Source organism: Balaenoptera musculus, chromosome 20 (assembly GCF_009873245.2).
Source record: "Balaenoptera musculus isolate JJ_BM4_2016_0621 chromosome 20, mBalMus1.pri.v3, whole genome shotgun sequence".
Classification (NCBI taxonomy): Eukaryota; Metazoa; Chordata; class Mammalia; order Artiodactyla; family Balaenopteridae; genus Balaenoptera; species Balaenoptera musculus.
The window spans coordinates 16,162,874-16,189,437 of NC_045804.1; the positions used below are offsets into that span (position 1 = coordinate 16,162,874).

The 26,564-nt window shown below is 36.0% G+C and overlaps 1 protein-coding gene across 1 annotated transcript in view; it reads right to left on the reverse strand.

Annotated features, from left to right (window-relative positions):
* The window catches only part of EFCAB13 (EF-hand calcium binding domain 13), a 123,674-nt gene that overhangs the window by 55,392 nt on the left and 41,718 nt on the right, over window positions 1-26,564 (reverse strand). The window contains 3 exon segments of the mRNA XM_036836707.1: window positions 789-1,280; window positions 16,108-16,179; window positions 19,145-19,288. Coding sequence (XP_036692602.1) covers window positions 789-1,280; window positions 16,108-16,179; window positions 19,145-19,288 — 708 coding nt within the window.

Genomic DNA, 26,564 nt, shown 5'->3' on the forward strand with positions numbered 1-26,564 from the left:
GAATCGGAATAAACATCTTTATGCCTCCTTAATAGATCACACTCTTTTTTCAACTGAGTTATTTAAAGTATGCATTAGTGTATAAGAAGCACTAATTATTCACAAGGCATTCACTTTAACAATTACATTCAGTACTAAATACAATTTTTTTAAAGGCCAGTAAGTTTCTTTAAAGAAAATAAATATAACTTAAGTAACTTCAGCTGAGGCCTACAGGAAAGAGTGTTTAACTGGGTTCCCTACACAGTACTTCTATGATATAAGCAGCACAGAGGGGAAAATATATACTGGTTGGGAAGCCACTGCTCATCTTTGAGGAATACAATAAAGCCTTGGGGATCTGAGATGTAGAGTATTAATTATTTTCTCTTGATATTCCCACATCCATAAGAGATAATATCTGAGGTACTATGGATATCATAAATTTAAATTATGGAACTCTGAGCAAAAATTTCACATAGACTTCATACATACTTGGTTAAATAAATGACCAAAAAAGAGCATTTCCAAATGAAAACAGGCCCTCTACTTTCTAGGGAACTTGAGTGACTCCAATTAATCACTGAATAAGCTTCTCAGCCAAAGCTAGGCCCCCACAAAAGGGAGCATCTGGAAAGGAACTACCATCAAAACTACAATATTGTATCCATTGGTCTACATACCAGAAGTGGTGGTTACCCAGAGTACTAACAATTGAAATGCCTGCAACTATCTAATAACTGCTTAATTCAGCTCATTTCTGTAATGATTCAAAGATCTAGATGTTGATTTACATATATGATACTGACCCAGAGCATTAATTGCAGTTTTTTCCTTAGATAAAACATGTTTTAGAAGGCTGGCGCGCCTTCTCACAGCTGGCTTCTGAAGTTTTGGGATACTAAAAATATCACTTTTATCCAGGGACTTTTTGAGGCTTGTAACACTCTTCAAGTTTTGTGGTTTAGACTTTGAGTCATGAATTTCAACCTTCTCTGAACTTCTCTTGAAGTTTATGCCATCCTTTGAATATGGTTCCTGGAATTCTACATCACTGCTGTCAACCTCATCCTGGAATTTTCTTATTTGCAAAATATTTTTTGATTTTTTAAATTCAAGGTCATCATTCCCCTTCATAATTGTATGATTTTGAAGGCTCTTTGTATTTAACTTTTGGGATAATGACAATTCAGACAGTCTGGAAGATAAAATGCTTTTCTTCGTATATTGTGGATAGCATCCTGATACATATGATAACTTTCTTGAAGTAGCTTCATCCAAGGCTGTTCCTTTTACAATTGCTAAGCAAGAGAAACATATTCCATTATTTCATTTACCTGTACAATTTGTAATGCTTTTTAAAAAATAATACCTAAGTCCTCATGAAAGCTGTTCAAGAAATTATCAGTTGCTTAAATACATAAAACGAAGTTAATAACTTGAAAAAACTAACAGAGCTGATGACCAAAAGATTAACTATTAACTAGGTTAAATATAATCTTCTGGTTTAATATAGTTAAATACTTCCATCCAAAGCTATTCATAGTAACCCTGAATCTAAAATGATAGCTTACTGAAGTGCATGGTTCTCATTCCCTACTCTTTCCCAATTCAGAAAGATAATAGACTAATAAGCCAATTCAGATACAAACTCCTTAGTTATGAGGATGCAGATCTATGAGGAAGTTGTAAAGGGAAATTTTTTATTTATAAAGTTATAATACTTCATAAGTAAAATGATACTCTGCTAAAGTAAGAGAGTAAAATAATTACTCTCCTAAAGATTCCTAGTACTTGTGGGGGGAAAATATATATAAAATAACATTTTTAGAAACTTATTAAAACAACATCCCAATTGGGGATTCATTTAAAAAATTCATCTCATGGCTCAGAATAGTACCTTATATTTGAATAACACATTTTAAAGTATTTCAAAGGTTATAATGCTTGATCCTTCAAAACAACTCCATGAGATTGTCAAGCTCCTATAAAATTGAAGAAAACAAGAGACTTCCAACAGAGTAGCAATACAATCTTGACTATGAAGGCATTTCATTTAGATAAAAAGAAAAGTTTCTTAGCTTAGTCTATATTACAATGAACAATTGAAGGAAAATATTTGGATTTTAAAGGTCTGGAAATTTTTAAAAATTAATTTATTTTTTTAATTGACATATAACACTGTGTTAGTTTTATGTATTAGAAGTCTAGAAATCCTTAAAGATGATGACATTGATCTCTAAGTGCTATCTATCAAAGAGAAAGGGGGTTAAAAAAAAAATCTTTGACATTTCTGTTTTGGGCCAAAACACTGTAATAGGAACTAACTTTACGCTCTAACCTTAAGCAACTAAAACACTGGACAAAATATGTGAAAAAGAACAGTTTTCAGACATTGGACAATAGGCAGCACAGGACAGTAGTCCTTTAAAGAAGGGTAACAAATGAGCTGAACCCTACCACTGCACCAGCTTACTGTCTAGACAGAGTTTCCATGCGACAGCACAGGAAAGTAAAACTTGAACAGAGCCCGCTGGTATGAATGAGTAGAGATAAGAGATAAGAGATCAGAAAGGCCAAAGAGGCTAGAATATGAGAGCAGAGAGAACAGCTGAGCTCTGGAGATCAGCAGAGGGGTCCACTTGAACTTTGGGTGAGTATTGATCTGCACATACATGAGAGGATATGACCCAAGAACAAGGAAAGAATTACCAGAAACTTGTAAGTAGAACAATTCCTGTATCTCACTGAGAATTGAGAATAATTTGTGATCTCACCTGCCAGAGCAGAAAGATCTCATAATATATGGGAATCTAGTAGACTCATCTGAAGAATGCTGCCTTAGTAGTAGAGCTAAATTAGCATTAAAAACTGCTCTGATTTGCAGTTCTGTAATAATTAGCGATGTTGAGCAGCTTTTCATGTGCCTTTTGCCCATCTCTATGTCTTCTTTGGGAAAATGTCTATTTAGGTCTTATGCCCATTTTTTAATTGGGCTGTTTGTTTTTTTAATATTGAGCTTCATGAACTGTTTATATATTTTGGAGATTAATCCATTGTCCGTTGATTCATTTGCACATATTTTCTCCCATTCTGAGGGTTGTCTTTTCGTCTAGTTTATAGTTTCCTTTTCTGTGCAAAACTTTTAAGTTTCATTAGGGCCCATTTGTTTATTTTTGTTTTTATTTCCATTATTCTAGAAGGTGGGTCAAAAAGATCTTGCTGTGATTTATGTCAAAGAGTGTTTTTCCTATGTTTTCCTCTAAGAGTTTTATAGTTTCTGGTCTTACATCTAGGTCTTTAATCCATTTTGAGTTTATTTTTGTGTATGGTGTTAGGGAGTGTTCTAATTTCATTCTTTTACATGTAGCTGTCCAGTTTTCCCAGCACCACTTATTGAAGAGACTGTCTTTTCTCCATTGTATATCCTTGCCTCCTTTGTCATAGATTAGTTGACCATAGGTGCGTGGGTTTATCTCTGGGCTATCTATCCTGTTCCATTGATCTATGTTTCTGTTTTTATGCCAGTAACATATTGTCTTGATTACTGTAGCTCTGCACTATAGTCTGAAGTCAGGGAGTCTGATTCCTCCAGCTCCGTTTTTTTCCCTCAAGATTGCTTTGGCTGTTCGGGGTCTTTTGTGTCTCCATACAAAGTTTAAGATTTTTTTGTTCTAGTTCTGTAAAAAATGCCATTGGTAATTTGACAGGGATTGCACTGAATCTGTAGATTGCTTTGTGTAGTGTAGTCAGTTTCAAAGTATTGATTCTTCCAGTCCAAGAAAATGGTATATCTCTCCATCTGTTTGTGTCATCTTTGATTTCTTTCATCAGTGTCTTATAGTTTTCTGAGTACACATCTTTTACCTCCTTAGGTAGGTTTATTCCTAGGTATTTTATTCTTTTTGTTGCAATGGTGAATGGGATTGTTTCCTTAATTTCTCTTTCTAATCTTTCATTGTTAGTGTATAGGAATGCAAGAGATTTCTGGGCATTGATTTTGTATCCTGCAACTTTACCAAATTCATTGATTAGCTCTAGTAGTTTTCTGGTGGTATCTTTAGGATTATCTATGTATATAGTATCATGTCATCTGCAAACAGTGACAGTTTTACTTCTTCCTTTCCAATTTGGATTCCTTTTATTTCTTTTTCTTCTCTGATTGCTGTGGCAAGGACTTCCAAAACTATGTTGAATAATAGTGGCGAGAGTGGACATCCTTGTCTTGTTCCTGATCTTAGAGGAAATGCTTTCAGTTTTTCACCATTGAGAATGATGTTTGCTGTGGGTTTGTCATATATGGCCTTTATTATGTTGAGGTTGGTTCCCTCTATGCCCATTTTCTGGAGAGTTTTTATCATAAATGGTTGTTGAATTTTGTCAAAAGCTTTTTCTGCATCTATTGAGATGTTCATATGGTTTTTATTCTTCAATTTGTTAATATGGTGTATCACATTGATTGATTTGCATATACTGAAGAATCCTTGCATCTCTGGGATAAATCCCACTTGATCATTTAAACATTTCCAAAAATGGAAAGTTTAAAACTTAAAAATAAAAAAAAGTAAAAAACAAAACAAAACAAAACTCACCAGATAGGCTTAATAACATAATGGAGATGTCAGAGGAATAGTTCATGGAACTGAAGATGTATAAATAGAAATTATTCAGTCTGAACAGTAGAGGTAAATAAGAATGAAAACAAAATGAACGAAGTGTCAAGGACCTGTGGGACAATATCAAAGAGGGCTAACATTTGTGTCACTGGAGTCTCAAAAAGACAGGAGAGAGTGTAGTGCAGAACAAATGTTTGAAGTTATAATGGCAAAAGTTTCCAAATTTGGCAAAAGACAGATTCAAGAAGCTCAGTGAACCCTATAGGATAAACTCAAAAAATACACTCCCAAACACATCATAATCAAATGGCTAAAAACTAAAGAAAGAAGAAAGTACCTTGAAAGCAGTCAGATAAAAACAATGCATTTTATTATTTGGATAACATCAGATTTCTCTTCAGAAACTGTGGAAGTCAAAAGTAAAAGGAACAACATTTTAAAGTGCTGAAAGAATCCATACTTGTGCTTCTCTTCATAATCAAATGAATCTTTTGTGCTTTACTAAAGATTCAAATGGGGGGTGGGGAAAGCATGACTGTTGCCTCAATTTTTTTTTTTAATTATTTATTTATTTATTTATTTTGGCTGTGTTGGGTCTTCGTTTCTGTGCGAGGGCTTTCTCTAGTTGCGGCAAGTGGGGGCCACTCTTCATCGCGGTGCGCGGGCCTCTCACTATCGCGGCCTCTCTTGTTGCGGAGCACAGGCTCCAGATGCGCAGGCTCAGTAGTTGTGGCTCACGGGCCTAGTTGCTCCGCGGCATGTGGGATCTTCCCAGACCAGGGCTCGAACCCGTGTCCCCTGCATTGGCAGGCAGGTTCTCAACCACTGTGCCACCAGGGAAGCCCTGCCTCAATTTTTTGAAGCCTTGTGGGAATAAACAAGGCTGATATTCCTGTGATAAAAATAGACCTAGCGACGAACCTTCCTGCTAGCCCAGTTTGTGAGACCTGGTGCTCCCGACGCAGAAGTTCTGGGTTTTATCCCTTGCCTAGGAGTATGATCCCACGTGTATCTAGCAACTGGGAGTTCACATGTCACAATTAAGGAGCTCTCCTGCTGCAACTAAGGAGCCCACGTGCCGCAACCAAGACCCGGTGTAACCAAATAAATATTTAAAAAATAATAATAATAAAATAAACAAATAAATAAAGTACTGAAAGAAAAATAACTGGCAACCCAGAATCCTATATCCAATAAAAATATCCTTCAGAAATTATAGAGAATAAAGATATTCTCAGATGAAGAAAAATTAAGCTAATTCATTTCTAGTAGATCTGCTCTTTAAAAAAAATGATTAAAAGCAGTTCTCCATAGAGAATGATACTGGAATTTTTTGTCAGGCAATTTCAACATCTTTTTCATATTGGTCTTGCATCTATTGATTGTCTTTTCCCATGCAAATTGAGGTTTTCTTTGCTCTTCACATGTGATAGGCGGTCAAAAATGAAAGAAGAGAAATATATAATGGTAAAGATTTGGTTAAATATAAGACTATGCTTCTCCTCTTTAGATTTTAAAATATGTTTGATCATTGAAAGCAAAACTTAGAAATATTATCTAATGGTGTTTTCAATGTACATAGTCATAATACATAAGAAAATCAGAACATAAAATCAGAAGGTAAAAGACCTATACAATGGTAAAATTTCTATATTCCACTTGAAGTGGTAAAATATTTATTTTGGTATACTTTAAGGTTAAATATGTATATTGTAATCCTTAGAACAACCACTGAAAATGCAGAGATATGGTGAAAATACACATAGGTAAGTTTTTAAAGAATTTTTTTCAAAGTTCCCAAAAAAGAAGGCAGAAAATGGTTGAAAAAGAGAGGAAAAAATAGAAAAGAAATAATAATATAGTTACCTATAACTGAATATATAACTAATCACATTTAGTATAAATGGCTTAAACACTCCAATTAAAAAACAGGGATTTTAAGAATGAATATAAAATCATCACCCAACTCTATGTGGTTTACAAAATACTTCAAATATGATGATATAAGAAGGTTAAAAGAAAAGGATGGAAAATATATACCATGTAAACACTAATCAAAAGAAAACTGAAGTGGTTATATTAATATTAGAAAAAGTAAACTGCAGAGCAAAGAAAATTACCAGTAATTACATATACATTACATAATGATAAAAGAGCCAATTTGCCAAGAAGATATAAATATCCTAAATATGAATGCAACTAACAGAGCTTCAAAATGCATGAACCAAAACCTGACAAAACTTAAAGGAGAAATAGACAAATCCACAATTATATTTCAAGGCAATGCTCCTTCCTCAGTAATAGAACTAGTACAAAATCAGCAAAGGTCCAGAAAAAATTAATAACATAAACAATTAGAATCATGCATGGGAGTGGGTATGTGATTATCAGTAATATCTATGCAGGAAAAAAAAAAAAACTTCTATACCAGAGACAAAATTAGAATTCAAAATAAACTTTGAAACTTTCAGATAATGATGGCAGCCTTCAAAAATCCCATTAAAACTAAAGGAATTCTTAAAACATCATAAATCCATAATAACAAGAAGAACAGGAAAAGAACCAACTGCAATAAAATTTTGGAAGCTGGGAAGCTAATGAACTTAGCAGATCTGAAAAGGCTGAATCCTAAGCCAGAAGGAAAAAGCCAAGAAACAAGCCAATTGATAACACAAAACCTCCAAATGCTCATAAATTAGTGGCATTTAGTTACCTCTAAAAGTGAAGGTAAGAGTAAAACTGAAAATAAACGATTGGTTAAAAGTCTGTTTAAGTGGTAATCAGATACCTAGATTCCCTTCACACAGCCATATATTTTCACATGGCCAGATATTGATCTTCTCCCACTCCAGCAGAAGACTAACAATTCACCAGAGAGGGTTAAATGCAAAGGTCTCTGGATTAGGGCATTCAAAACACAACAGAAGGTAAGAGTATTATTTGGAAAATGAAGAGGGAGGGTTACAGGACAACTACCACTGAATAAAGAGAACTCCAGTTCTTTTGTCTCATTACATACCTGAAACTCTGGCAAGCAAGCTTAGTTTCTTCTTTGAATACACTGACCATCTTGAAAGGGGAAAAACCCTAAAGATGGTGATATCAAGGGTCTTCTAGGCAAACAAGCCACCAGATCACCCTACAGCAGGGTATCTCGACCTCAGCAGTACTGGCATTTGGGGACAGATAATTCTCTGAGGGGGGCTGTCCCGTGCATTGTAGGATATCTAGAAGTGTGGACAAAGAATGTCACCTGCCATATCAGTAAACAAAGAATGTTGAGGCCATCAAGCCATCAGCCACTGCAGCCACCCACATGGTGCACCTTGAGGGGATTCAGGATGGAGAAAAACAGGATACTGGCCCTAGATAGTTAAGGTGCATATCAAAGGAATAATTTCATTAAGCTCAAACTCTTGCATCTTCCCATACATAGAAAACCACTAAATTCATTAACTTGAGATGTCTGGGTTTTCTTTAATCAGCAGTAATCTTTTGATATTCGATTACTTGGGTTTTTTGCAAAAATTCCTATATATCCCTTACCTCTTTGGAACAGTCCCTCAGAGTTATCTGAGAAGCTATATCCTGGGCTTAAGTCTCAGTAAAGCCCCAAATAAAACACAGTTCTCTACTTTTAGGTTGTGTATTTTTTTTCAGTCAACAGAAGCATCCCCAGCCTCTAATCACTTAATGCTAGTAACACTAGTTGTAATGACCAAAAAACATCTCCAGATGTTGCCAAATGTTCCTAGGGGAGAGAGGAGAGAAGGGAAAAAAATCCCCAAATCACCTCTGGTTAAGAACCACTACTCTACAGTGTTCAGTCCATAGTCAACTAGTTCCATTCTCAGTTTCAGAACTTCCAAACAGCTTTTTAGTTCATCATTCTCAAACACAGGCAGACAACCAAAGATCACCAGACATTTGGAGGATGCCTCTAAAAGGAAAACCACATAAGACAAAAATAACTTGGAGGAAACAGTATGAATGTAAAAGAAAATTTTAAAAATATCATCTTTAGCGCAATAGAAGATATTATGTCCATGGAACAACAGGAATGTCCATAAATCAAGAAGAGGATGTTATAATAAAATACATTCAGAGGGGGGAAAAAAGTTCTTGGAAATTTAAAAAGTACAAATGAAAACCTAAATACAAGGGCTGGAAGATAAAGTTAAGTAAATCTCCCAAAAAGGCAAGAGAAAAAGGTAAAAAAAAAAAAAAAAAAAAAAGGAGAATCCATTCAGGATGTCAAGTATTCAAGTAATAAGCGTTCCAGAGAGAAGAGAAAAATAGAGAAAAGGAAGTCATCAACAAATTGTTTACATTTCCCAGAATCACAGTATACCATACCCAGCACAATTGTTGCAAAGAAACCTATTTCAAGGCATATCATCATGAAATTTCAGAACACTAGAGGTAAAGAAATCCTATAAGATTGCAAAGAAAAAAAATTAGTTGCATAAAAAGGTCGGTAATCAAAAGAATTTTGGACTTCAACAACAACATTGAAAACTGGAAAATAGAAAAATTCTGAGGAAAATTATTTCCATTCTATACCCAAACTGTCAATCAAATATGAGTACAGAATCTGATACAGGTGAGAAAAGTGAAAAATTTCCAGAATGTTAATGAAGAGAAATCCCAAGATGACAGGTGCACACAAGACGTAGAGGGCAACAAATCCATATGAAAGAATATCAGAATACTCTAAGGTATATTTCTTCAAGAAGATAAAGCTGATAGAATACCTGGTGTATCCAAAATTATGGAGAGGATATTTAGACATCTGGCAGAGTTTAGGGTTGAATCAGCAATACACTTTTTTAACAAAACAAGCAAATAAATTTAAAAAAGATAATTTTAATACAAAGAGAGAAAAAATTGCACAGAAAAAAGAAAGTAACCACAAGATATTTACTATATGGCTCACCTGTGAATAGTGTTTATATAAACATATTAATACAAATACTGAATTAAAAACTAATCAAACTACCATATAACTATGGGAGGAGGGATAGGTAGAGGAAGAGTAGGTGGATGTGGTGTGGACAGGGAAGATAAAACAGAGCTAAATTCTTATTTTTCATAGTAGTAAGTTTACTCTGTCTACCTAAGATTTTAGAGATCAACAGGTAGCAATATAAACATTTACAGTCATGACGATAAATATCAAGTAATTGGCTAAAACATTTGAAACGTTTGCCTCTGGAGAAGCTGAGAGGAGGATCAAGCAAGAGGCTGCTTTTTTTTTTTTTTAACATCTTTATTGGAGTATTATTGTTTTACAATGGTGTGTTAGTTTCTGCTGTATAACAAAGTGAATCAGCTATATGTATACATATATCCCCATATCCCCTCCCTCTTACGTCTCCCTCCCACACTCCCTATCCCACCCCTCAAGGTGGTCACAAAGCACCGAGCTGATGATCTCCCTCTGCTATGCAGCTGCTTCCCACTAGCTATCTATTTTACATTTGGCAGTGTATATGTCAATGACACTCTCTCACTTCGTCCCAGCTTACCACTTCCACCTCCCCGTGTCCTTAAGTCCATTCTCTATGTCTGCGTCTTTATTCCTGTCCTGCCCCTAGGTTCTTCAGAGCCATTTTTTTTTTGATTCCATATAAATGTGTTAGCATACGGTATTTGTTTTTCTCTTTCTGACGTACTTAACTCTGTATGACAGACTCTAGGTCCACCTACCTCACTATAAATAACTCAATTTTGTTTCTTTTTATGGCTGAGTAATATTCCATTCTATATATATGTCATATCTTCTTTATCCATTCATCTGTCAATGGACACTTAGGATGCTTCCATGTCCTGGCTATTGTAAATAGTGCTGCAATGAACATTGTGGTACGTGTATCTTTTTGAATTATGGTTTTCTCAGGGTATATGCCCAGTAGTGGGATTGCTGGGTCATATGGTAGTTCTATTTTTAGTTTTATAAGGAAACTCCATACTGTTTCCATAGTGGCTGTATCAATTTACATTCCCACCAACAGTGCAAAAGGGTTCCCTTTTCTCCACACCCTCCCCAGCATTTATTGTTTGTAGATTTTTTTTGATGATGGCCATTCTGACCGGTGTGAGGTGACACCTCATTGTAGTTTTGATTTGCATTCTCTAATGATTAGTGATGCTGAGCATCCTTTCATGTGTTTGTTGGCAATCTGTATGTCTTCTTTGGAGAAATGTCTATTTAGGTCTTCTGCCTATTTTTGGATTGGGTTGTTTGCTCTTTTGATATTGAGCTGCATGAGCTGCCTGTATATTTTGGAGATTAATCCTTTGTCAGTTGCTTCATTTGCATATATTTTCTCCCATTCTGAGGGTTCTTTTTTTGTTTTCTTTATGGTTTCCTTTGCTGTGCAAAAGCTTTTAAGTTTCATAAGGTCCCATTTGTTTATTTTTGTTTTTATTTCCATTATTCTAGAAGGTGGGTCAAAAGGATCTTGCAGTGATTTATGTCATAGAGTGTTCTTCCTGTGTTTTCCTCTAAGAATTTTATAGTGTCTGGTCTTACATTTAGGTCTTTCATCCATTTTGAGTTTATTTTTGTGTGTGGTGCTAGGGAGTGTTCTAATTTCATTCTTTTACATGTAGCTGTCCAGTTTTCCCAGCACCACTTATTGAAGAGGCTGTCTTTTCTCCATTGTATATTCTTGCCTCCTTTATCAAAAATAAGGTGACCATATATGCATGGGTTTATCTCTGGGCTTTCTATCTTGTTCCATTGATCTATATTTCTGTTTTTGTGCCAGTACCATACTGTCTTGATTACTGTAGCTTTGTAGTATAGTCTGAAGTCAGGAAGCCTGATTCCTCCAGCTCCGTTTTTCTCTTTCAAGATTGCTTTGGCTATCTGGGGTCTTTTCTGTTTCCATACAAATTGTAAAATTTTTGGTTCTAGTTCTGTGAAAAATGCCATTGGTAGTTTGATAGGGAAGGCATTGAATCTGTAGATTGCTTTGGGTAGTATAGTCATTTTCACAATGTTGATCTTCCAATCCAAGAACATGGTATATCTCTCCATCTGTTTGTATCATCTTTAATTTCTTTCATCAGAGTCTTATAGTTTTCTGCACACAGGTCTTTTGTCTCCTTAGGTAGGTTTATTCCTAGGTATTTTATTCTTTTTGTCGCAATGGTAAATCGGAGTGTTACCTTAATTTCTCTTTCAGATTTTTCATCATTAGTGTATAGGAAAACAAGAGATTTCTGTGCATTAATTTTGTTTCCTGCTACTTTACCAAATTCATGGATTAGCTCTAGTAGTTTTCTGGTAGCATCTTTAGGATTCTCCATGTATAGTATCATGTCATCTGCAAACAGTGACAGTTTTACTTCTTCTTTTCCGATTTGGATTCCTTTTATTTCTTTTTCTTCTCTGATTGCTGTGGCTAACACTTCCAAAACTATGTTGAATAACAGTGGTGAGAGTGGGAAACCTTGTCTTGTTCCTGATCTTAGAGGAAATGGTTTCAGTTTTTCACCATTGAGAACGATGTTGGCTGTGGGTTTGTCATATATGGCCTTTATTATGTTGAGGTAGGGTCCCTCTATGCCTACTTTATGGAGAGGTTTTATCATAAATATGTGTTGAATTTTGTCGAAAGCTTTTTCTGCATCTATTGAGATGATCATATGTTTTTTCTCCTTCAATTTGTTAATATGGTGTATCACATTGATTGATTTGCATATACTGAACAATCCTTGCATTCCTGGGGTAAACCCCACTTGATCATGGTGTTGGATTCTGTTTGCTAGTATTTTGTTGAGGATTTCTGCATCTATGTTCACCAGTGATATTGGCCTGTATTTTTCTTTTTTTGTGACATCTTTGTCTGGTTTTGGTATCAGGCTGATGTTGGCCTCGTAGAATGAGTTTGGGAGTGTTCCTCCCTCTGCTATATTTTGGAAGAGTTTGAGAAGGTTAGGTGTTAGCTCTTCTCTAAATGTTTGGTAGAATTCGCCTGTGAAGCCATCTGGTCCTGGGCTTTTGTTTGTTGGAAGATTCTTAATCACAGTTTCAATTTCAGTGCTTGTGATTGGTCTGTTTATATTTTCTATTTCTTCCTGGTTCAGTCTCGGAAGGTTGTGCATTTCGAAGAATTTGTCCATTTCTTCCAGGTTGTCCATTTTATTGGCATAGAGTTGCTTGTAGTAATCTCTCATGATCCTTTGTATTTCTGCAGTGGCAGTTGTTACTTCTCCTTTTTCATTTCAAATTCTGTTGATTTGAGTCTTTCTCCTTTTTTTTTTTTTGATGAGTCTGGCTAATGGTTTATCAATTTTGTTTATCTTCTCAAAGAACCAGCTTTTAGTTTTATTGATTTTTGCTATTGCTTCCTTCATTTCTTTTTCATTTATTTCTGATATGATTTTTATGATTTCTTTCCTTCTACTAGCTTTGGGGTTTTTCTGTTCTTCTTTCTCTAATTGCTTTAGGTGTAAGGTTAGGTTGTTTATTTGAGATGCTTCTTGTTTCTTGAGGTAGGATTGTATTGCTCTAAACTTCCCTCTTAGAACTGCTTTTGCTGCATCCCATAGGTTTTGGGTCGTCATGTTTTCATCTTCATTTGTTTCTAGGTATTTTTTGATTTCCTCTTTGATTTCTTCAGTGATCTCTTGGTTATTTAGTGTGCATTGTTTAGCCTCTATGTGTTTGTATTTTTTTACAGATTTTTCCTTTAACTGATATCTAGATTCATAGCTTTGTGGTCAGAAAAGATATTTGATACAATTTCAATTTTCTTAAATTTACCAAGGCTTGATTTGTGACCCAAGATATGATCTCTCCTGGAGAATGTTCCATGAGCACTTGAGAAGAAAGTGTATCCTGTTGTTTTGGACGGAATGTCCTATAAATATCAATTAAGTCCATCTTGTTTAATGTGTCATTTAAAGCTTGTGTTTCCTTATTTATTTTCATTTTGGATGATCTGTCCATTGGTGAAAGTGGGGTGTTAAAGTCCCTTACTACTATTGTGTTATGGTTAATTTCCCCTTTTATGGCTGTAGCATTTGCCTTATGTATTGAGATGCTCCTATGTTGGGTGCATAAATATTTACAATTGTTATATCTTCTTCTTGGATTGATCCTTTGATCATTATGTAGTGTCCTTCTTTGTCTCTTGTCATAGTCTTTACTTTAAAGTCTATTTTGTCTGATATGAGAATTGCTACTCCAGCTTTCTTTTGATTTCCATTTGCATGGAATATCTCTTTCCATTCCCTCACTTTCAGTCTGTATGTGTCCCTAGGTCTGAAGTGGATCTCTTGTAGACAGCATATATATGGGTCTTGTTTTTGTATCCATTCAGCCAGTCTATGTCTTTTGGTTGAAGCATTTAATCCATTTACATTTAAGGTAATTATCGATATGTATGTTCCTGTTACCATTTTCTTAATTGTTTTGGGTTTGTTATTGTAGGTCCTTTCCTTCCCTTGTGTTTCCTGCCTAGAGAAGTTCCTTTAGCATTTGTTGTAAAGCTGGTTTGGTGGTGCTGAATTCTCTTAGCTTTTGCTTGTCTGTAAAGGTTTTAATTTCTCTGGCAAATCTGAATGAGATCCTTGTCAGGTAGAGTAATCTTGGTTGTAGGTTTTTCCCTTTCATCACTTTAAATATGTCCTGCCACTCCCTTCTGGCTTGCAGAGTTTCTGCTGAAAGATCAGCTGTTAACCTTATGGGGATTCTCTTGTATGTTATTTGTTGCTTTTCTCTTACTGCTTTTAATATTTTTTCTTTGTATTTAATTTTTGATAATTTGATTAGTATGTGTCTTGACGTGTTTCTCCTTGGATTTTCCTGCATGGGACTCTCTGCACTTCCTGGACTTGATTGACTATTTCCCTTCCCATATTAAGGAAGTTTTCCACTATAATCTCTTCAAATATTTTCTCAGTCCCTTTCTTTTTCTCTTCGTCTTCTGGGACCCCTATAATTCGAATGTTGGTGTGTTTAATGTTGTCCCAGAGGTCTCTGAGACTGTCCTCAATTCTTTTCATTCTTTTTTCTTTATTCTGCTCTGCAGTAGTTATTTCCACTATTTTATCTTCCAGGTCACTTATCCATTCTTCTGCCTCAGTTATTCTGCTATTGATTCCTTCTAGAGAATTTTAAATTTCATTTATTTTGCTGTTCATCATTGTTTGTTTGCTCTTTAGTTCTTCTAGGTCCTTGTTAAACGTTTTCTTGTATTTTCTCCATTCTATTTCCAAGATTTTGGATCATCTTTACTATCATTACTCTGAATTCTTTTTCAGGTAGATTGCTTATTTCTTCTTCATTTGTTTGGTCTGGTGGGTTTTTACTTTGCTCCTTCATCTGCTATGTGTTTCTCTGTCTTCTCATTTTGCTTTACTGTGTTTGGGGTCTCCTTTTCGCAGGCTGCAGGTTCATAGTTCCCTTTGTTTTTGGTGTCTGCCCCCAGTGGGTAAGGTTGGTTCAGTAGGTTATGTAGGCTTCCTGGTGGAGGGGACTGGTGCCTGTGTTCTGCTGGATGAGGCTGGATCTTGTCTTTTTGGTGGGCAGAACCACATCCGGTGGTGTGTTTTGGGGTGTCTGTGAACTTATTAAGATTTTAGGCAGCCTCTCTGCTAATGGGTGGGGTTGTGTTCCTGTCTTGCTAGTTGTTTGGCATGGGGTGTCCAGACTGGAGCTTGCTGGTTGTTGAGTGAAGCTGGGTCTTAGTGTTGAGATGGAGATCTCTGGGAGAGCTCTCACTGACTGATATTATGTGGGGTCAGGACATCTCTGGTGGTCCAATGTCCTCAACTCAGCTCTCCCACCTCAGAGGCTCAGGCCTGACGCCTGGCCAGAGCACCAAGACCCTGTCAGCCACACGGCTTTACTATGTGGGATGCACTCTAAAAGTTTCTATCCTGTTTTCTTTTAATGCTTGGTCATGACCCTCTAAATCAATTTCATGACTCCACAGTTTGAAAAACACCAATCTCGAGGCTGCTTTTTTTGTAGCAAGCTTTATAGAACTATATAATTCTTAAAATTATGTACATAGATAATCTTGACTGAATGATATTTGGACAAATGAGAGAAAGAGTAAGGAGTGACATGATGTGCAATAGGAAAAGATCAAAAACAATGCACTTAATGAAGAAAAACTAAACTTAATAATGAGTGATAGAGAAAAACATACTAAAATTTTTTTAAAAGCCAAGGTCAGGATGTCAGAATGACCTGCAAATGCAAATTAAATATTATCTTTTTATAGTATTACTATTTTGTTTTAAAGTTGACTATGTTGCAAAATATTAAGGGAAAGATAAAAGTAGCAAAATTATGAGACAGTCATATTATATAATCAATATTAATTAGGTATATTAAGGGTATTATATTAAATTTTATCTCTCTGATTTAAGAGAGTAAAGGGTTCAGAGAAGGCTTTCAAAACCCATATGATAAAACCCATAAATTATTACTTATTAAAGACAGTTTATTTATAAACAAAACTTGCTATAGCAATAAGAGATCACTTACAAACATCCTCATATTGTTGCTGTAATTCAGCCAAAGTAAATATAATATCCCCAATATCCACCATTTGGTTACCTATAATAGAAAAAATAAGTTTAGATACTGTATTTCCTTTTGAACACAAATACAACTGCCATCCTGTTCTAAAATTAAAACACCACATAAATATGTGGAAGTAGGAATAGAGGGCCAGCTATTATGGGCTTTGAACAATATCTGGAATTGTGAAGTAATACTTCAGTACACACTGAAACATAAGACTTCATGAATATGAGAAGATGAAGAAATCTTGCTCCCCATGACTGGGGGAGGTAGAATAACAGGTAAGAATTATTAATTCTTTCAACATGTTTCAGCAGCTAATATGTGCCATATGCACTGTGCTACATACTGAGGATATAATATTGAGCAAAAGTAGACATGATATCTGCTCTCCTGCTGCTTAGTCTTTTTTTAAAAATTTATTTTAATTTATTTTATTTATTTAATTTTGGCTGTGTTGGGTCTTCGTTTCTGTGCGAGGGCTTTCTCTAGTTGCGGCAAGTGGGGGCCACTCTTCATAGCAGTGCACGGGCCTCTCACTGTCGCGGCCTCTCTTGTTGCAGAGCACAGGCTCCAGACGCGCAGGCTCAGTAGTTGTGGCTCACGGGCCCAGTTGCCCTGAGGCATGTGGGATCTTCCCAGACCAGGGCTCGAACCCGTGTCCCCTGCATTGGCAGGCAGATTCTCAACCACTGCGCCACCAGAGAAGCCCTTTTTTTTTTTTTAAGTTATTTATTTATTTATTTATTTATTTTTGGCTGTGTTGGGTCCTCGTTTCTGTGCAAGGGCTTTCTCCAGTTGCGGCGAGTGGGGGCCACTCTTCATCGCGGTGCGCGGGCCTCTCACTGTCGTGGCCTCTCCCGTTGTGGAGCACAGGCTCCAGATGCACAGGCTCAGTAGTTGTGGCTCACGGGCTTAGTTGCTCCGCGGCATGTGGGATCTTCCCAGACCAGGGCTCAAACCCGTGTCCCCTGCATTGGCAGGCAGATTCTTAACAACTGCGCCACCAGGGAAGCCCTGCTTAGTCTTAATTGAGATACAAACCTTAATCAAACCGTGAAAAATACAAATTGCTACTGTGATTAATGCTGTGAAAGTGTACAATATGAGAATATGACCTAGTCAGAGAGGTCAGGGAAACATCCCTAAAGAACAGAGTTTAGTTTAGATTTAAAGTATAAGTAGGAATAACTAGGAAGAGAGGAATGTTCCAGGAAAAGAAAAGAACATGTGTAATGGCTATGGCAGGAGGAGAATGGTATGTAGTTGAAACTCTAAGAAGGCACAGAGAGTAAGGGAGAATGTGGTCTGAGATAAAGCAGAAGATCTGAAGATAAAAGTTGAAGATCTGAAGATAAAGCTGAAGTAAAGGCCAGACTTTGCAAGGCCTTGTACATCAAAGAGTTCTTTATCCCAAGAGGTATTATTAGATTTTATGCACTGAGGGTAATGCGATCAGATGTTTGTTTTGAAAAGATCATTCTGGCTACAGTGTGAAGGGGGATAAGACTGTATATGGGTAGACTTGTTAGAATATGGGTAGACTTCCAATTGTCCTAAGTAAAGATTATGGTAATTTAGGTTAAGGTAGTAATGCTGGAAAACAGAAAGACTGAAGAGATATCTAGGAGTTTAAAATAATAGTAGTTCATAATGATTTCACGAGGAGAACAGAGATAACGCCCCTGTCAAGGATGATTCTTAGGTTTCTGCTTCACATTTCTTGAGCCTGTTCTAGGTGCCAATGATAAGTTTTTATATCTAAGTCCTACAATAATCCTATTAAATTATTATTATTTGTCTAATCTACCTCCCCAAATAAAGTGGGAGACCTGGAAGCCCAGACCAGAATTCCATAAGCCAAAAAGCAAGGCACTACAGCAGTTTCATATATGATTTCTGTTGCTCCTGGTACAGCATGTCCTAAAGGCTATTTAATAACATGGCTTGAGGTTAGTCTTTAAAATCCCTATTTATAGACATCTTCATGCTCCAGTACATATCTCTCCACTTATGTTTATCACCCCGAGCCCACCATAAAAATTACCTAGTAAGACTGCATGCAGCCTGGTTCTATCTCCAGACCACACTTCAGCAACCAAAGACTCACTATAAAGCCACCACTACCAAATGACAAAAACCAGTAGAAGCCCACTGGAAAGGATACCATGTCTGATTATTTTCCTGCCATATTTACACAAACTTCCCTCAGTCTAAACCTCCACCACCATCTGCAACGAACTAACTCCTACTGATCCTTCAAGATTTAGCTCAGACATCACCTCCTCTAATAATCTTTCCCTAGTGCTTCGAGTATGCATTAGCAGCCTATATAAACTCTATAACAGTACTTGTTACATAATATTATAATTTTCAGTTTACTTGACTCTTTCTGCACCAGAACGTGAGCTCCTTCAGAACAATAAATATGTTTTATTCATCTGTGTATCACCTACCATAGTCACAGGCACAGTAGATATTAAATGACTATCTGACTCATTAAATAAATGGATAAATCAAGCAATCACTTAGGACATCCCTGGTCACATGTAAACATCAATACAAAACATCTGCTAAATATATTATACTGTTTAAAGAGAGTATAACTGAATAGCATAGGAAGACTTTGTAATCAAAGCTACAAAATGAAGCTGAAAATTCAAGAAATTTAGGTCTCCTAAGTTGCATAGCCCATGCTCTTGACACTACAGAAACTACCTCTCCACAGAGACAAGAAATGACTATTGGAAAAGAGAGATAAGGTTGAAAAGAAAAAATTCCATTTTTCTCTTATAATTTTACCAAACATACTAAAATATAACACATTTGAGAAATTTCTCACTTAATTTTTCTAGATTATCTTTTACCATAGACACCAGTAAGCAGTGTCAATGGCATAAGGCAAGAATCAAGAAGGAAAAGAAGAAGAAGCAAAGGATGAATCGGAAAAATTGGTAGCCAAGAAAGATACATGTACATATCAATTCAAATAACTCACTGTCAATACTAGCATGCTTTATCACTTCCTGAAAAGTTTCAGGGATTACAAGGATAGCCATGCTATCCAAAACGTCACCCACTTCAGAAGTTGAAACTCGACCACCTTTTATCCTACAGAAAATCTTCAAGGCTTTCTGAAATGCTGCAAAAATACAACAAACAAGGAAATTATTGTACCATGAGAATCAATAGCTTTTCTTGGAGGAGCTGATTTTGACCAGGGAAAAATAAATTTAGGGTTTTCTAAAAATTTCCCTGCAAGTAGGCATTTGCCCAATTCTGGCCATATTCCTAGTATAAAATCTAGCTTTTGCTATTATACTACTAAAATAATATTAATAATAATAGCTGGTTTTTATTGAATGCTGTTTATGCGCCAGGCACTGTGCTAAAAGTTATGGGCTATATAATTCCATTATCACAATTGGCCTACAAAATAAAAATGATCATTATCCCTACATTACAGATAAGAAAACTAAGGCTTAGAAGGTCCGTTTTTAAATTGTTTTTAATTGAAGTGTATTTGATTTACAATGTTGTGGCAATCTCTGCTGTACAGCAAAGTGACTCAGTTATACACATAGAGACATTCTTTTTATTTATATTCTTTTCCATTATGGTTTATCCCAGGAGATTGGATATAGTTCCCTGTGCTATACAGTAGGACCTTGCTGTTTATCCATTCTAAATGTAACAGTTTGCAACTACCAACCCCAAACTCACAGTCCAACCCTCTCCCTCCCCTGCTCCACCTTGGCAACCACAAGTCTGATCTCTATGTCTGTGCGTCTGTTTTTGTTTTGTAGATAGGTTCATTTGTGCCATATTTTAGTCCACATATAAGTGATATCATATGGTATTGGTCTTTCTCTTTCTGACTTCACTTAGTATGATCATCTCTAGTTGCATCCATGTTGCTGCAAATGGCATTATTTTGTTCTTTTTTATGGCTAAGTACTATTCCATTGTATATATGTACCACATCTTCTTTATCCATTCATCTGTCGATGGACATTTGTTTCCGTGTTTTGGCTATTGTGAATAGTGCTGCTATGAACAAAGGAGTGCATGTATCTTTTTGAATTAGTTTTATCTGGGTATATGCCCAGGAGTGGGATTGCTGGATCATATGGTAATTCTATTTTTAGTTTTCTGGGAACCTCCATACTGTTTTCCATAGTGGCTGCACCAACTTACATTCCCACCAACAGTATAGGAGGGTTCCCTTTTCTCCACACCCTCTCCGGCATTTGTTATTTATAGATTTTTTAACGATGGCCATTCTGGTTGGTGTGAGGTGGTATCTCATTGTAGTTTTTATTTGCATTTCTCTAATAAGTAGTGATGTTGAGCATCTTTTCATGTGCCTACTGGCCAACTGTATGTCTTCTTTGGAGAAATGTCTATTAAGGTCTTCTGCCCATTCCTTGACTGGGTTGTTTGCCCTCTTGTTGTTAAGTTGTATGAGCTGTCTGTATATTTTGGAGACTAAGCCCCTGTCAGTCACATTACTTGCAAATATTTTCTCCCATTCCATAGGTTGTCTTTTGGGTTTTTTCTTTTTTAATCATTTCCTTTACTGTGCAAAAGCCTGTAAGTTTGATTAGATCCCATTTGTTCATTTTGTTTTTATTTCTATTGCCATGTGAGACTGACCGAAGAAAACATTGGTATGATTTATGTCAGAGAATGTTTTACCTATGTTCTCTTCTAGTTTAATGGTGTCATGTCTTATGTTTAAGTCTTTAAGCCATTTTGAGTTTATTTTTGTGCATGGTGTGAGGGTGTGTTCTAACTTCATTGATTTACATGCAGCTGTCCAACTTTCCCAGCACCACTTGCTGAAGAGACTATCTTTTTCCCATTTTATATTCTTGCCTCCTTTGTCAAAGATTAATTGACCGTAGGTGTGTGGATTTATTTCTGGGCTCTCTATTCTGTTCCATTGACCCAGGTGTCTGTTTTTGTAACAATACCACACTGTTTTGATTACTGTAGCTTTGTAGTATTGTCTGAAGTCTGGGAGAGTTATGCCTCCTGCTTTTTTTCCCCCCCTCAGGATTGCTTTGGCAATTCTGGGTCTTTTGTAGTAACATATACATTTTTGGATTATTTGTTCTAGTTCTGTGAAAAAGGTCATGGGTAATTTGATAGGGATAGCATTAAATCTGTAGATTGCTTTGGGTAGTACTGCCATTTTAACAATGTTAATTCTTCCAACCCAAGAGCATGGGATAGCTTTCCATTTCTTTGAATCCTCTTTAATTTCCTTTATTAATGTTTTATGGTTCTCAGCATATAAGTCTTTCACCTCCTTGGTCAGGTTATTCATAGGTATTTTTTTTTTGGTGCAATTTTAAAAGGTACTGTTTTTTTACATTCCCTTTCTGACATTTCATTGTTAGCGTAAAGAAATGCAACTGATTTCTGAATGTTAATCTTGTATCCTACTACTTTGCTGAATTCGTTTATTAGATCTAGTAGTTTTTGTGTGGAGTCAATAGGGTTTTCTATATATAGTATCATGTCATTTGCATATGGTGACAATTTTACCTCTTCCCTTCCAATTTGGATGCCTTTTATTTCTTTTTCTTGCCTGACTGCTGTGGCTAGGACTTCTAATACTATGTTGAATAGAACTGGTGAGAGTGGGCATTCTTGTCTTGTTCCAGATTTTAGGAGGAAGGGTTTCAGCTTTTCACCACTGAGTATTATATTGGCTGTAGGTTTGTCATAAATAGCTTTTATTATGTTGAGGTATGTTCCCTGGATACCCATTTTGGTAAGAGTTTTTATCATGAGTGGATGTTGAATTCTGTCAAATGCTTTTTCTGCATCTACTGAGATGATCATGTGATTTTTGACTTTTATTTTGTTAATGTGTTTTATTACCTTGATTGATTTGCATACATTGAACCAGCCTCAGGAACTTGGGATGAATCCCACTTGGTTGTGGTATGATCTTTTTTATGTGCTGTTGTTTTTGTTTTCCTAATATTTTATTGAGAATTTTTGCATCTGTATTCATCAAATATATTGGCCTGTAATTTTCTTTTTTGGTGGTATCTTTGGTTTTGGTATCAGGGTGATTGTGGTTTCATAGAATGTCTTTGGGAGTGTTCCCTCCTCTTCAATCTTTTGGAAGAGTTTGAGAAGAATCATATAATTTCTTCTTTGTATGTTTGGTAGAACTTGCCTGTGAAGCCATCTGATCCTGGACTTTTGTTTGTAAGGAGTTTTTTTAAAATCACAGATTCTATTTCACTTCCAGTGATCGGTCTGTTCAAGTTATCTATTAGAAAGTCCCTTTTGATTACACAGCTAGCAAATAGAAAAGCCAGAATTCTAATCTATTCCAGAATGTTTGCTCTTAATCATTATACTATGCTCACCTCTTAGTTAAAACTTTTAGCTATAACAATTTCTTACCACTTGTATTATCTACAATAGCAGGGAAGCTTAATCCAAAATTGGGGGCAGTTATTAATTACTTTAAAATGTAATTTAGGAAAGATACTGTAAAAGAAAGAAGAATGGTGTAGATACAAAATTTCTCTTCAGATTTTTAATATACTACAAAGAATCTGGCAATGATTTAACCACTATTAAAAGGTTTCCTATTTATCCATATAAACTTCATGTTTATGCTAACAGTCCTTTATATCATAAGTGAACTGGGAAGAACATGGTTAAAAGAAAACATTCATAATAATGAAGATAATTCCCCCCCAAAAGAAGTCTTCCTTAAAACCTAAAGATATCTGTGTCCAAATGCTACATTTAAGTGTTCCTCAGACCACTGTATCCCTAATTTACTTTGATAAGGAAACACAATTCAAATAATTAATTTCAGAGTGCAAATCACTTGGTAGTCAGGCTAGATTTTCCTGGAATTCAGGATATAGTAAACATAATGATCCACAAGTCCTTAGATAAGCACAACCAAGGGGAAGAACTGGGCACTATTTATTCATTCAACTAGTAGTTATTAATCAAGTGAGCAAAAGTTGCAGAGGAAAGACCTCTGAGAATCCTTTCCTCTACAAAACAATGAGAACACTGGCAAAAATCGTCAAAATCAACTTTCTTCAAAACTCTGGAAATCAACCAAAGGCTTACAAGGAATGTTTTTTCAAGAAAAATGGCTTAAGAACACTAAGCTTTGTGGCCTCTTAACTTGCCATATTCCCACCTCCCCATCAGGAGCTTCCAGGAGCCCTGAAAAACCAAGAGCCTAAAATCACAAAGAAAACCAGCAGCCTGAAATCCAGTGGAGAAGAATGAGGTTGGAACTTCTTCAAAGCCCCATTCCCTGAGAACTGTTATTATTAGACCTGTCTGGTGGTTCCCTGGAAGACCCTACTTGCAAAGCTGTTCTTATATAACATGACTCAAAGCTTGCCCAGTGCAAACAGCCTTTTCCCTGGGAGAATTCATTAAAAACAATCAGAGACAATTGTTTAACATTACAACTGCCAGAAGTGGTAGATAACAGAGCAAACAGTAGGCTAACAAAAAGATTAAAAGGAAAATCTGGGAAATGAAATTTTCATAGGGGGCTTTGAAAATCTCCAACATATTCTTGGGAATCTAGATAGCCACACACAAGGGCAAGGATGTAAAGATGCTCAGGAAATACTTGAGAAGGTCCTATACCCTCACCACTGTCTTACCTTAAGGATACACATAAGAAGGAAGTGAAGACTAAGGCAGAGTTGAAAAAACTATCTGGCTAGGTGTTGAAGTCATGTCCCAATGCACACACTGTTTCTCCTCTGCTTAATAATTTATAACTCATTTTGCCTTACAAAGGTATGATAAAGACACATGCACACATATAAATATAAAATATAACATCAAATAAATATATATAATATAAAAATATAAGAAAAGTTACAATCACTGTGGAATTGTTTACAATAGTAAGACAATTAAAACGAATTAAATATTCAACAATATGGGATTAAATAAATTATAGTATATCTACATTTTTCAGATACCATGTAGCTATTAAAAAGTAAAAGGCTGGGGACTTCCCTGGTGGTGCAGTGGTTAAGAATCCACCTGCAAATGCAGGGGACATGGGTTCGATCCCTGGTCCAGGAAGATCCCACATGCCGTGGAGCAACTAAGCCCGTGCACCACAGCTACTGAGCCTGCGCTCTAGAGCCCGCAAGCCACAACTACTGAGACTGCATGCCACAACTACTGAAACCCGTGCACCTAGAGCCCGTGCTCCGCGACAAGAGAAGCCACCACAATGAGAAGCCCACGCACCGCAACGAAGAGTAGCCCTCACTCACTGCAACTAGAGAAAGCCCACGCACAGCAACGAAGACCCAACAGAGCCAAAAATTAATTAATTAATTAATTAATTAATTAAAAAAAAAAGTAAAAGGCTGACCTGTATCTACTGACATAGAACTTTCCAAGACGTATTACTTAGTTTAAAAAAAATACTAAAAAATAATGTATATAGTATGATCCTTTTCTCTTAAAGTATAAGATATTTCTATTTTTTCCATTTTTGGAGGGTCTCTTGATTCCTAACTGTATGCTTGGTCTTTTTACTAGCTTCTGTGAGATATAGGTCCTCTGCCTAAAAATCGATAACTTATTTCATCTTATGAAACATATATATATTCACAATTGCATATAAAAATGATTCTAAGGTCAACATTAAACTATAAAAATCTAGGAGGAATTAAAGAGTGTCTTCCACATCTTTATATACTTAAATATTGCTTGGATATTTTATAAAAATAACATATTCAAGAATTATGTGTATTGCTTTAAAAGGAAAAATAAAGAAACCTGGGACTTCCTGATTGGTCTCAGAACACATGGCCATGAACAGAAATAAGGTCAAAATAGGAAACCAGGAGTTGAAAAACCAAGGAATGGAAGAGAGAAAATAAGCTGGTTCAACAAGTAGGCAGTACTTAGGAGTCCAAGCAAACATATAAATCTATAGTCAGGAAAAAGCTGTAAGTCAAAAACCAAGTAGATAAAGGAGAATCCCAGTGTCACAGGAGTTAATCAAAATGCCAAGTAGGAAGTAAGGAGTTAAAAAAGGAAAAGCAAACCAAGCATCACATCTATATTGTTCATTGCTGCATATGGTAGGCATTTAATAACATTTATTACATTAATGAATAAGTAAACATTAAAGAGTTTTTCTTGCCTCTTGTTTGCTTATTCAGGAATATTGACTATCACATTCATATATCCTTGATTCTAAGAAAATATAGTCTGGTTGACAATAAATATATATAATCCCAAGGACTGAACATAGGAACTTGATCTTGCCTAATGGAAAAACCAACGAACTGCTAAAATTAGATCATGAACACTAGAGATCTCGGATTTTTGGAAGCACTATTTCTATCTTTAACATGAATAGTCCCTCCAACCACTTTCTTTACAATTTATATGTAGTGTAAACTAAAAGTTACTAGGAGATCCTTCAGCATCTGAAATTTTTAGGGAGAAATTCAAGCAGACTCTAGACAGTGAAAAAAGTACTGTTAAGGGTAGAGAAGAAAACAGATGTGAGTTTTCAACAGAGGAAAAAAAAACATGAACAAAGGCATGGAAGTAAGAATGAAATTGGCATATATGGAGATTTATGATTCACTGGAGCATGGGGTTCTTGCCTGGGAAAGATTTATGGAGAAAGGAGGAGCAGCAAGCAAAATTATGAAGACGTGAGGACATCAAGCATAAGAGTTTGGTCTAAGAAGAGCAGCTAAATTTTTGAGATAATGACATGACAAAAACTTTGTTTTAAGAAAATTGGTCTATCAATTGTGTAAAGGAAAAAGTGGAGATTGAGGATAGAAAATTAGGACAGGACTTCCTTGGTGGCACAGTGGTTAAGAATCCGCCTGCCAATGAGGGGACATGGGTTCAAGCCCTGGTCCGGGAAGATCCCACATGCTGCGGAGCAACTAAGCCCGTGTGCCACAACTACTGAGCCTGCGCTCTAGAGCCCGCGAGCCACAAATACTGAGCCTGCGTGTCACAACTACTGAAGCCCGCGCACCTACAGCCCATGCTCCACAGCAAGAGAAGCCATCGCAAGAAGCCTGCACACCACAACGAAGAGTAGCCCCTGCTTACTACGACTAGAGCAAGCTTGCATGCAGCAATGAAGACCCAACACAGCCATAAATAAATAAATAAATAAATAAATAAATAAATAAATAAATAAATTCATTTAAAAAGAAACAAAAGAAAATTAGGATAACACGGCAGTGATCCAGGTTTTTTAGTGCTTTTTATAGAATAACTCATGTCTAATTTTTCTCAACCTAGACTACTGGGGCAAAAAGGAGTTAAGAGATTCTGAAAAAGAGTAAATTCATATAACCACCCCACCCTAAAATCAGTTACTATCAAAATCATTCTCTTCTATA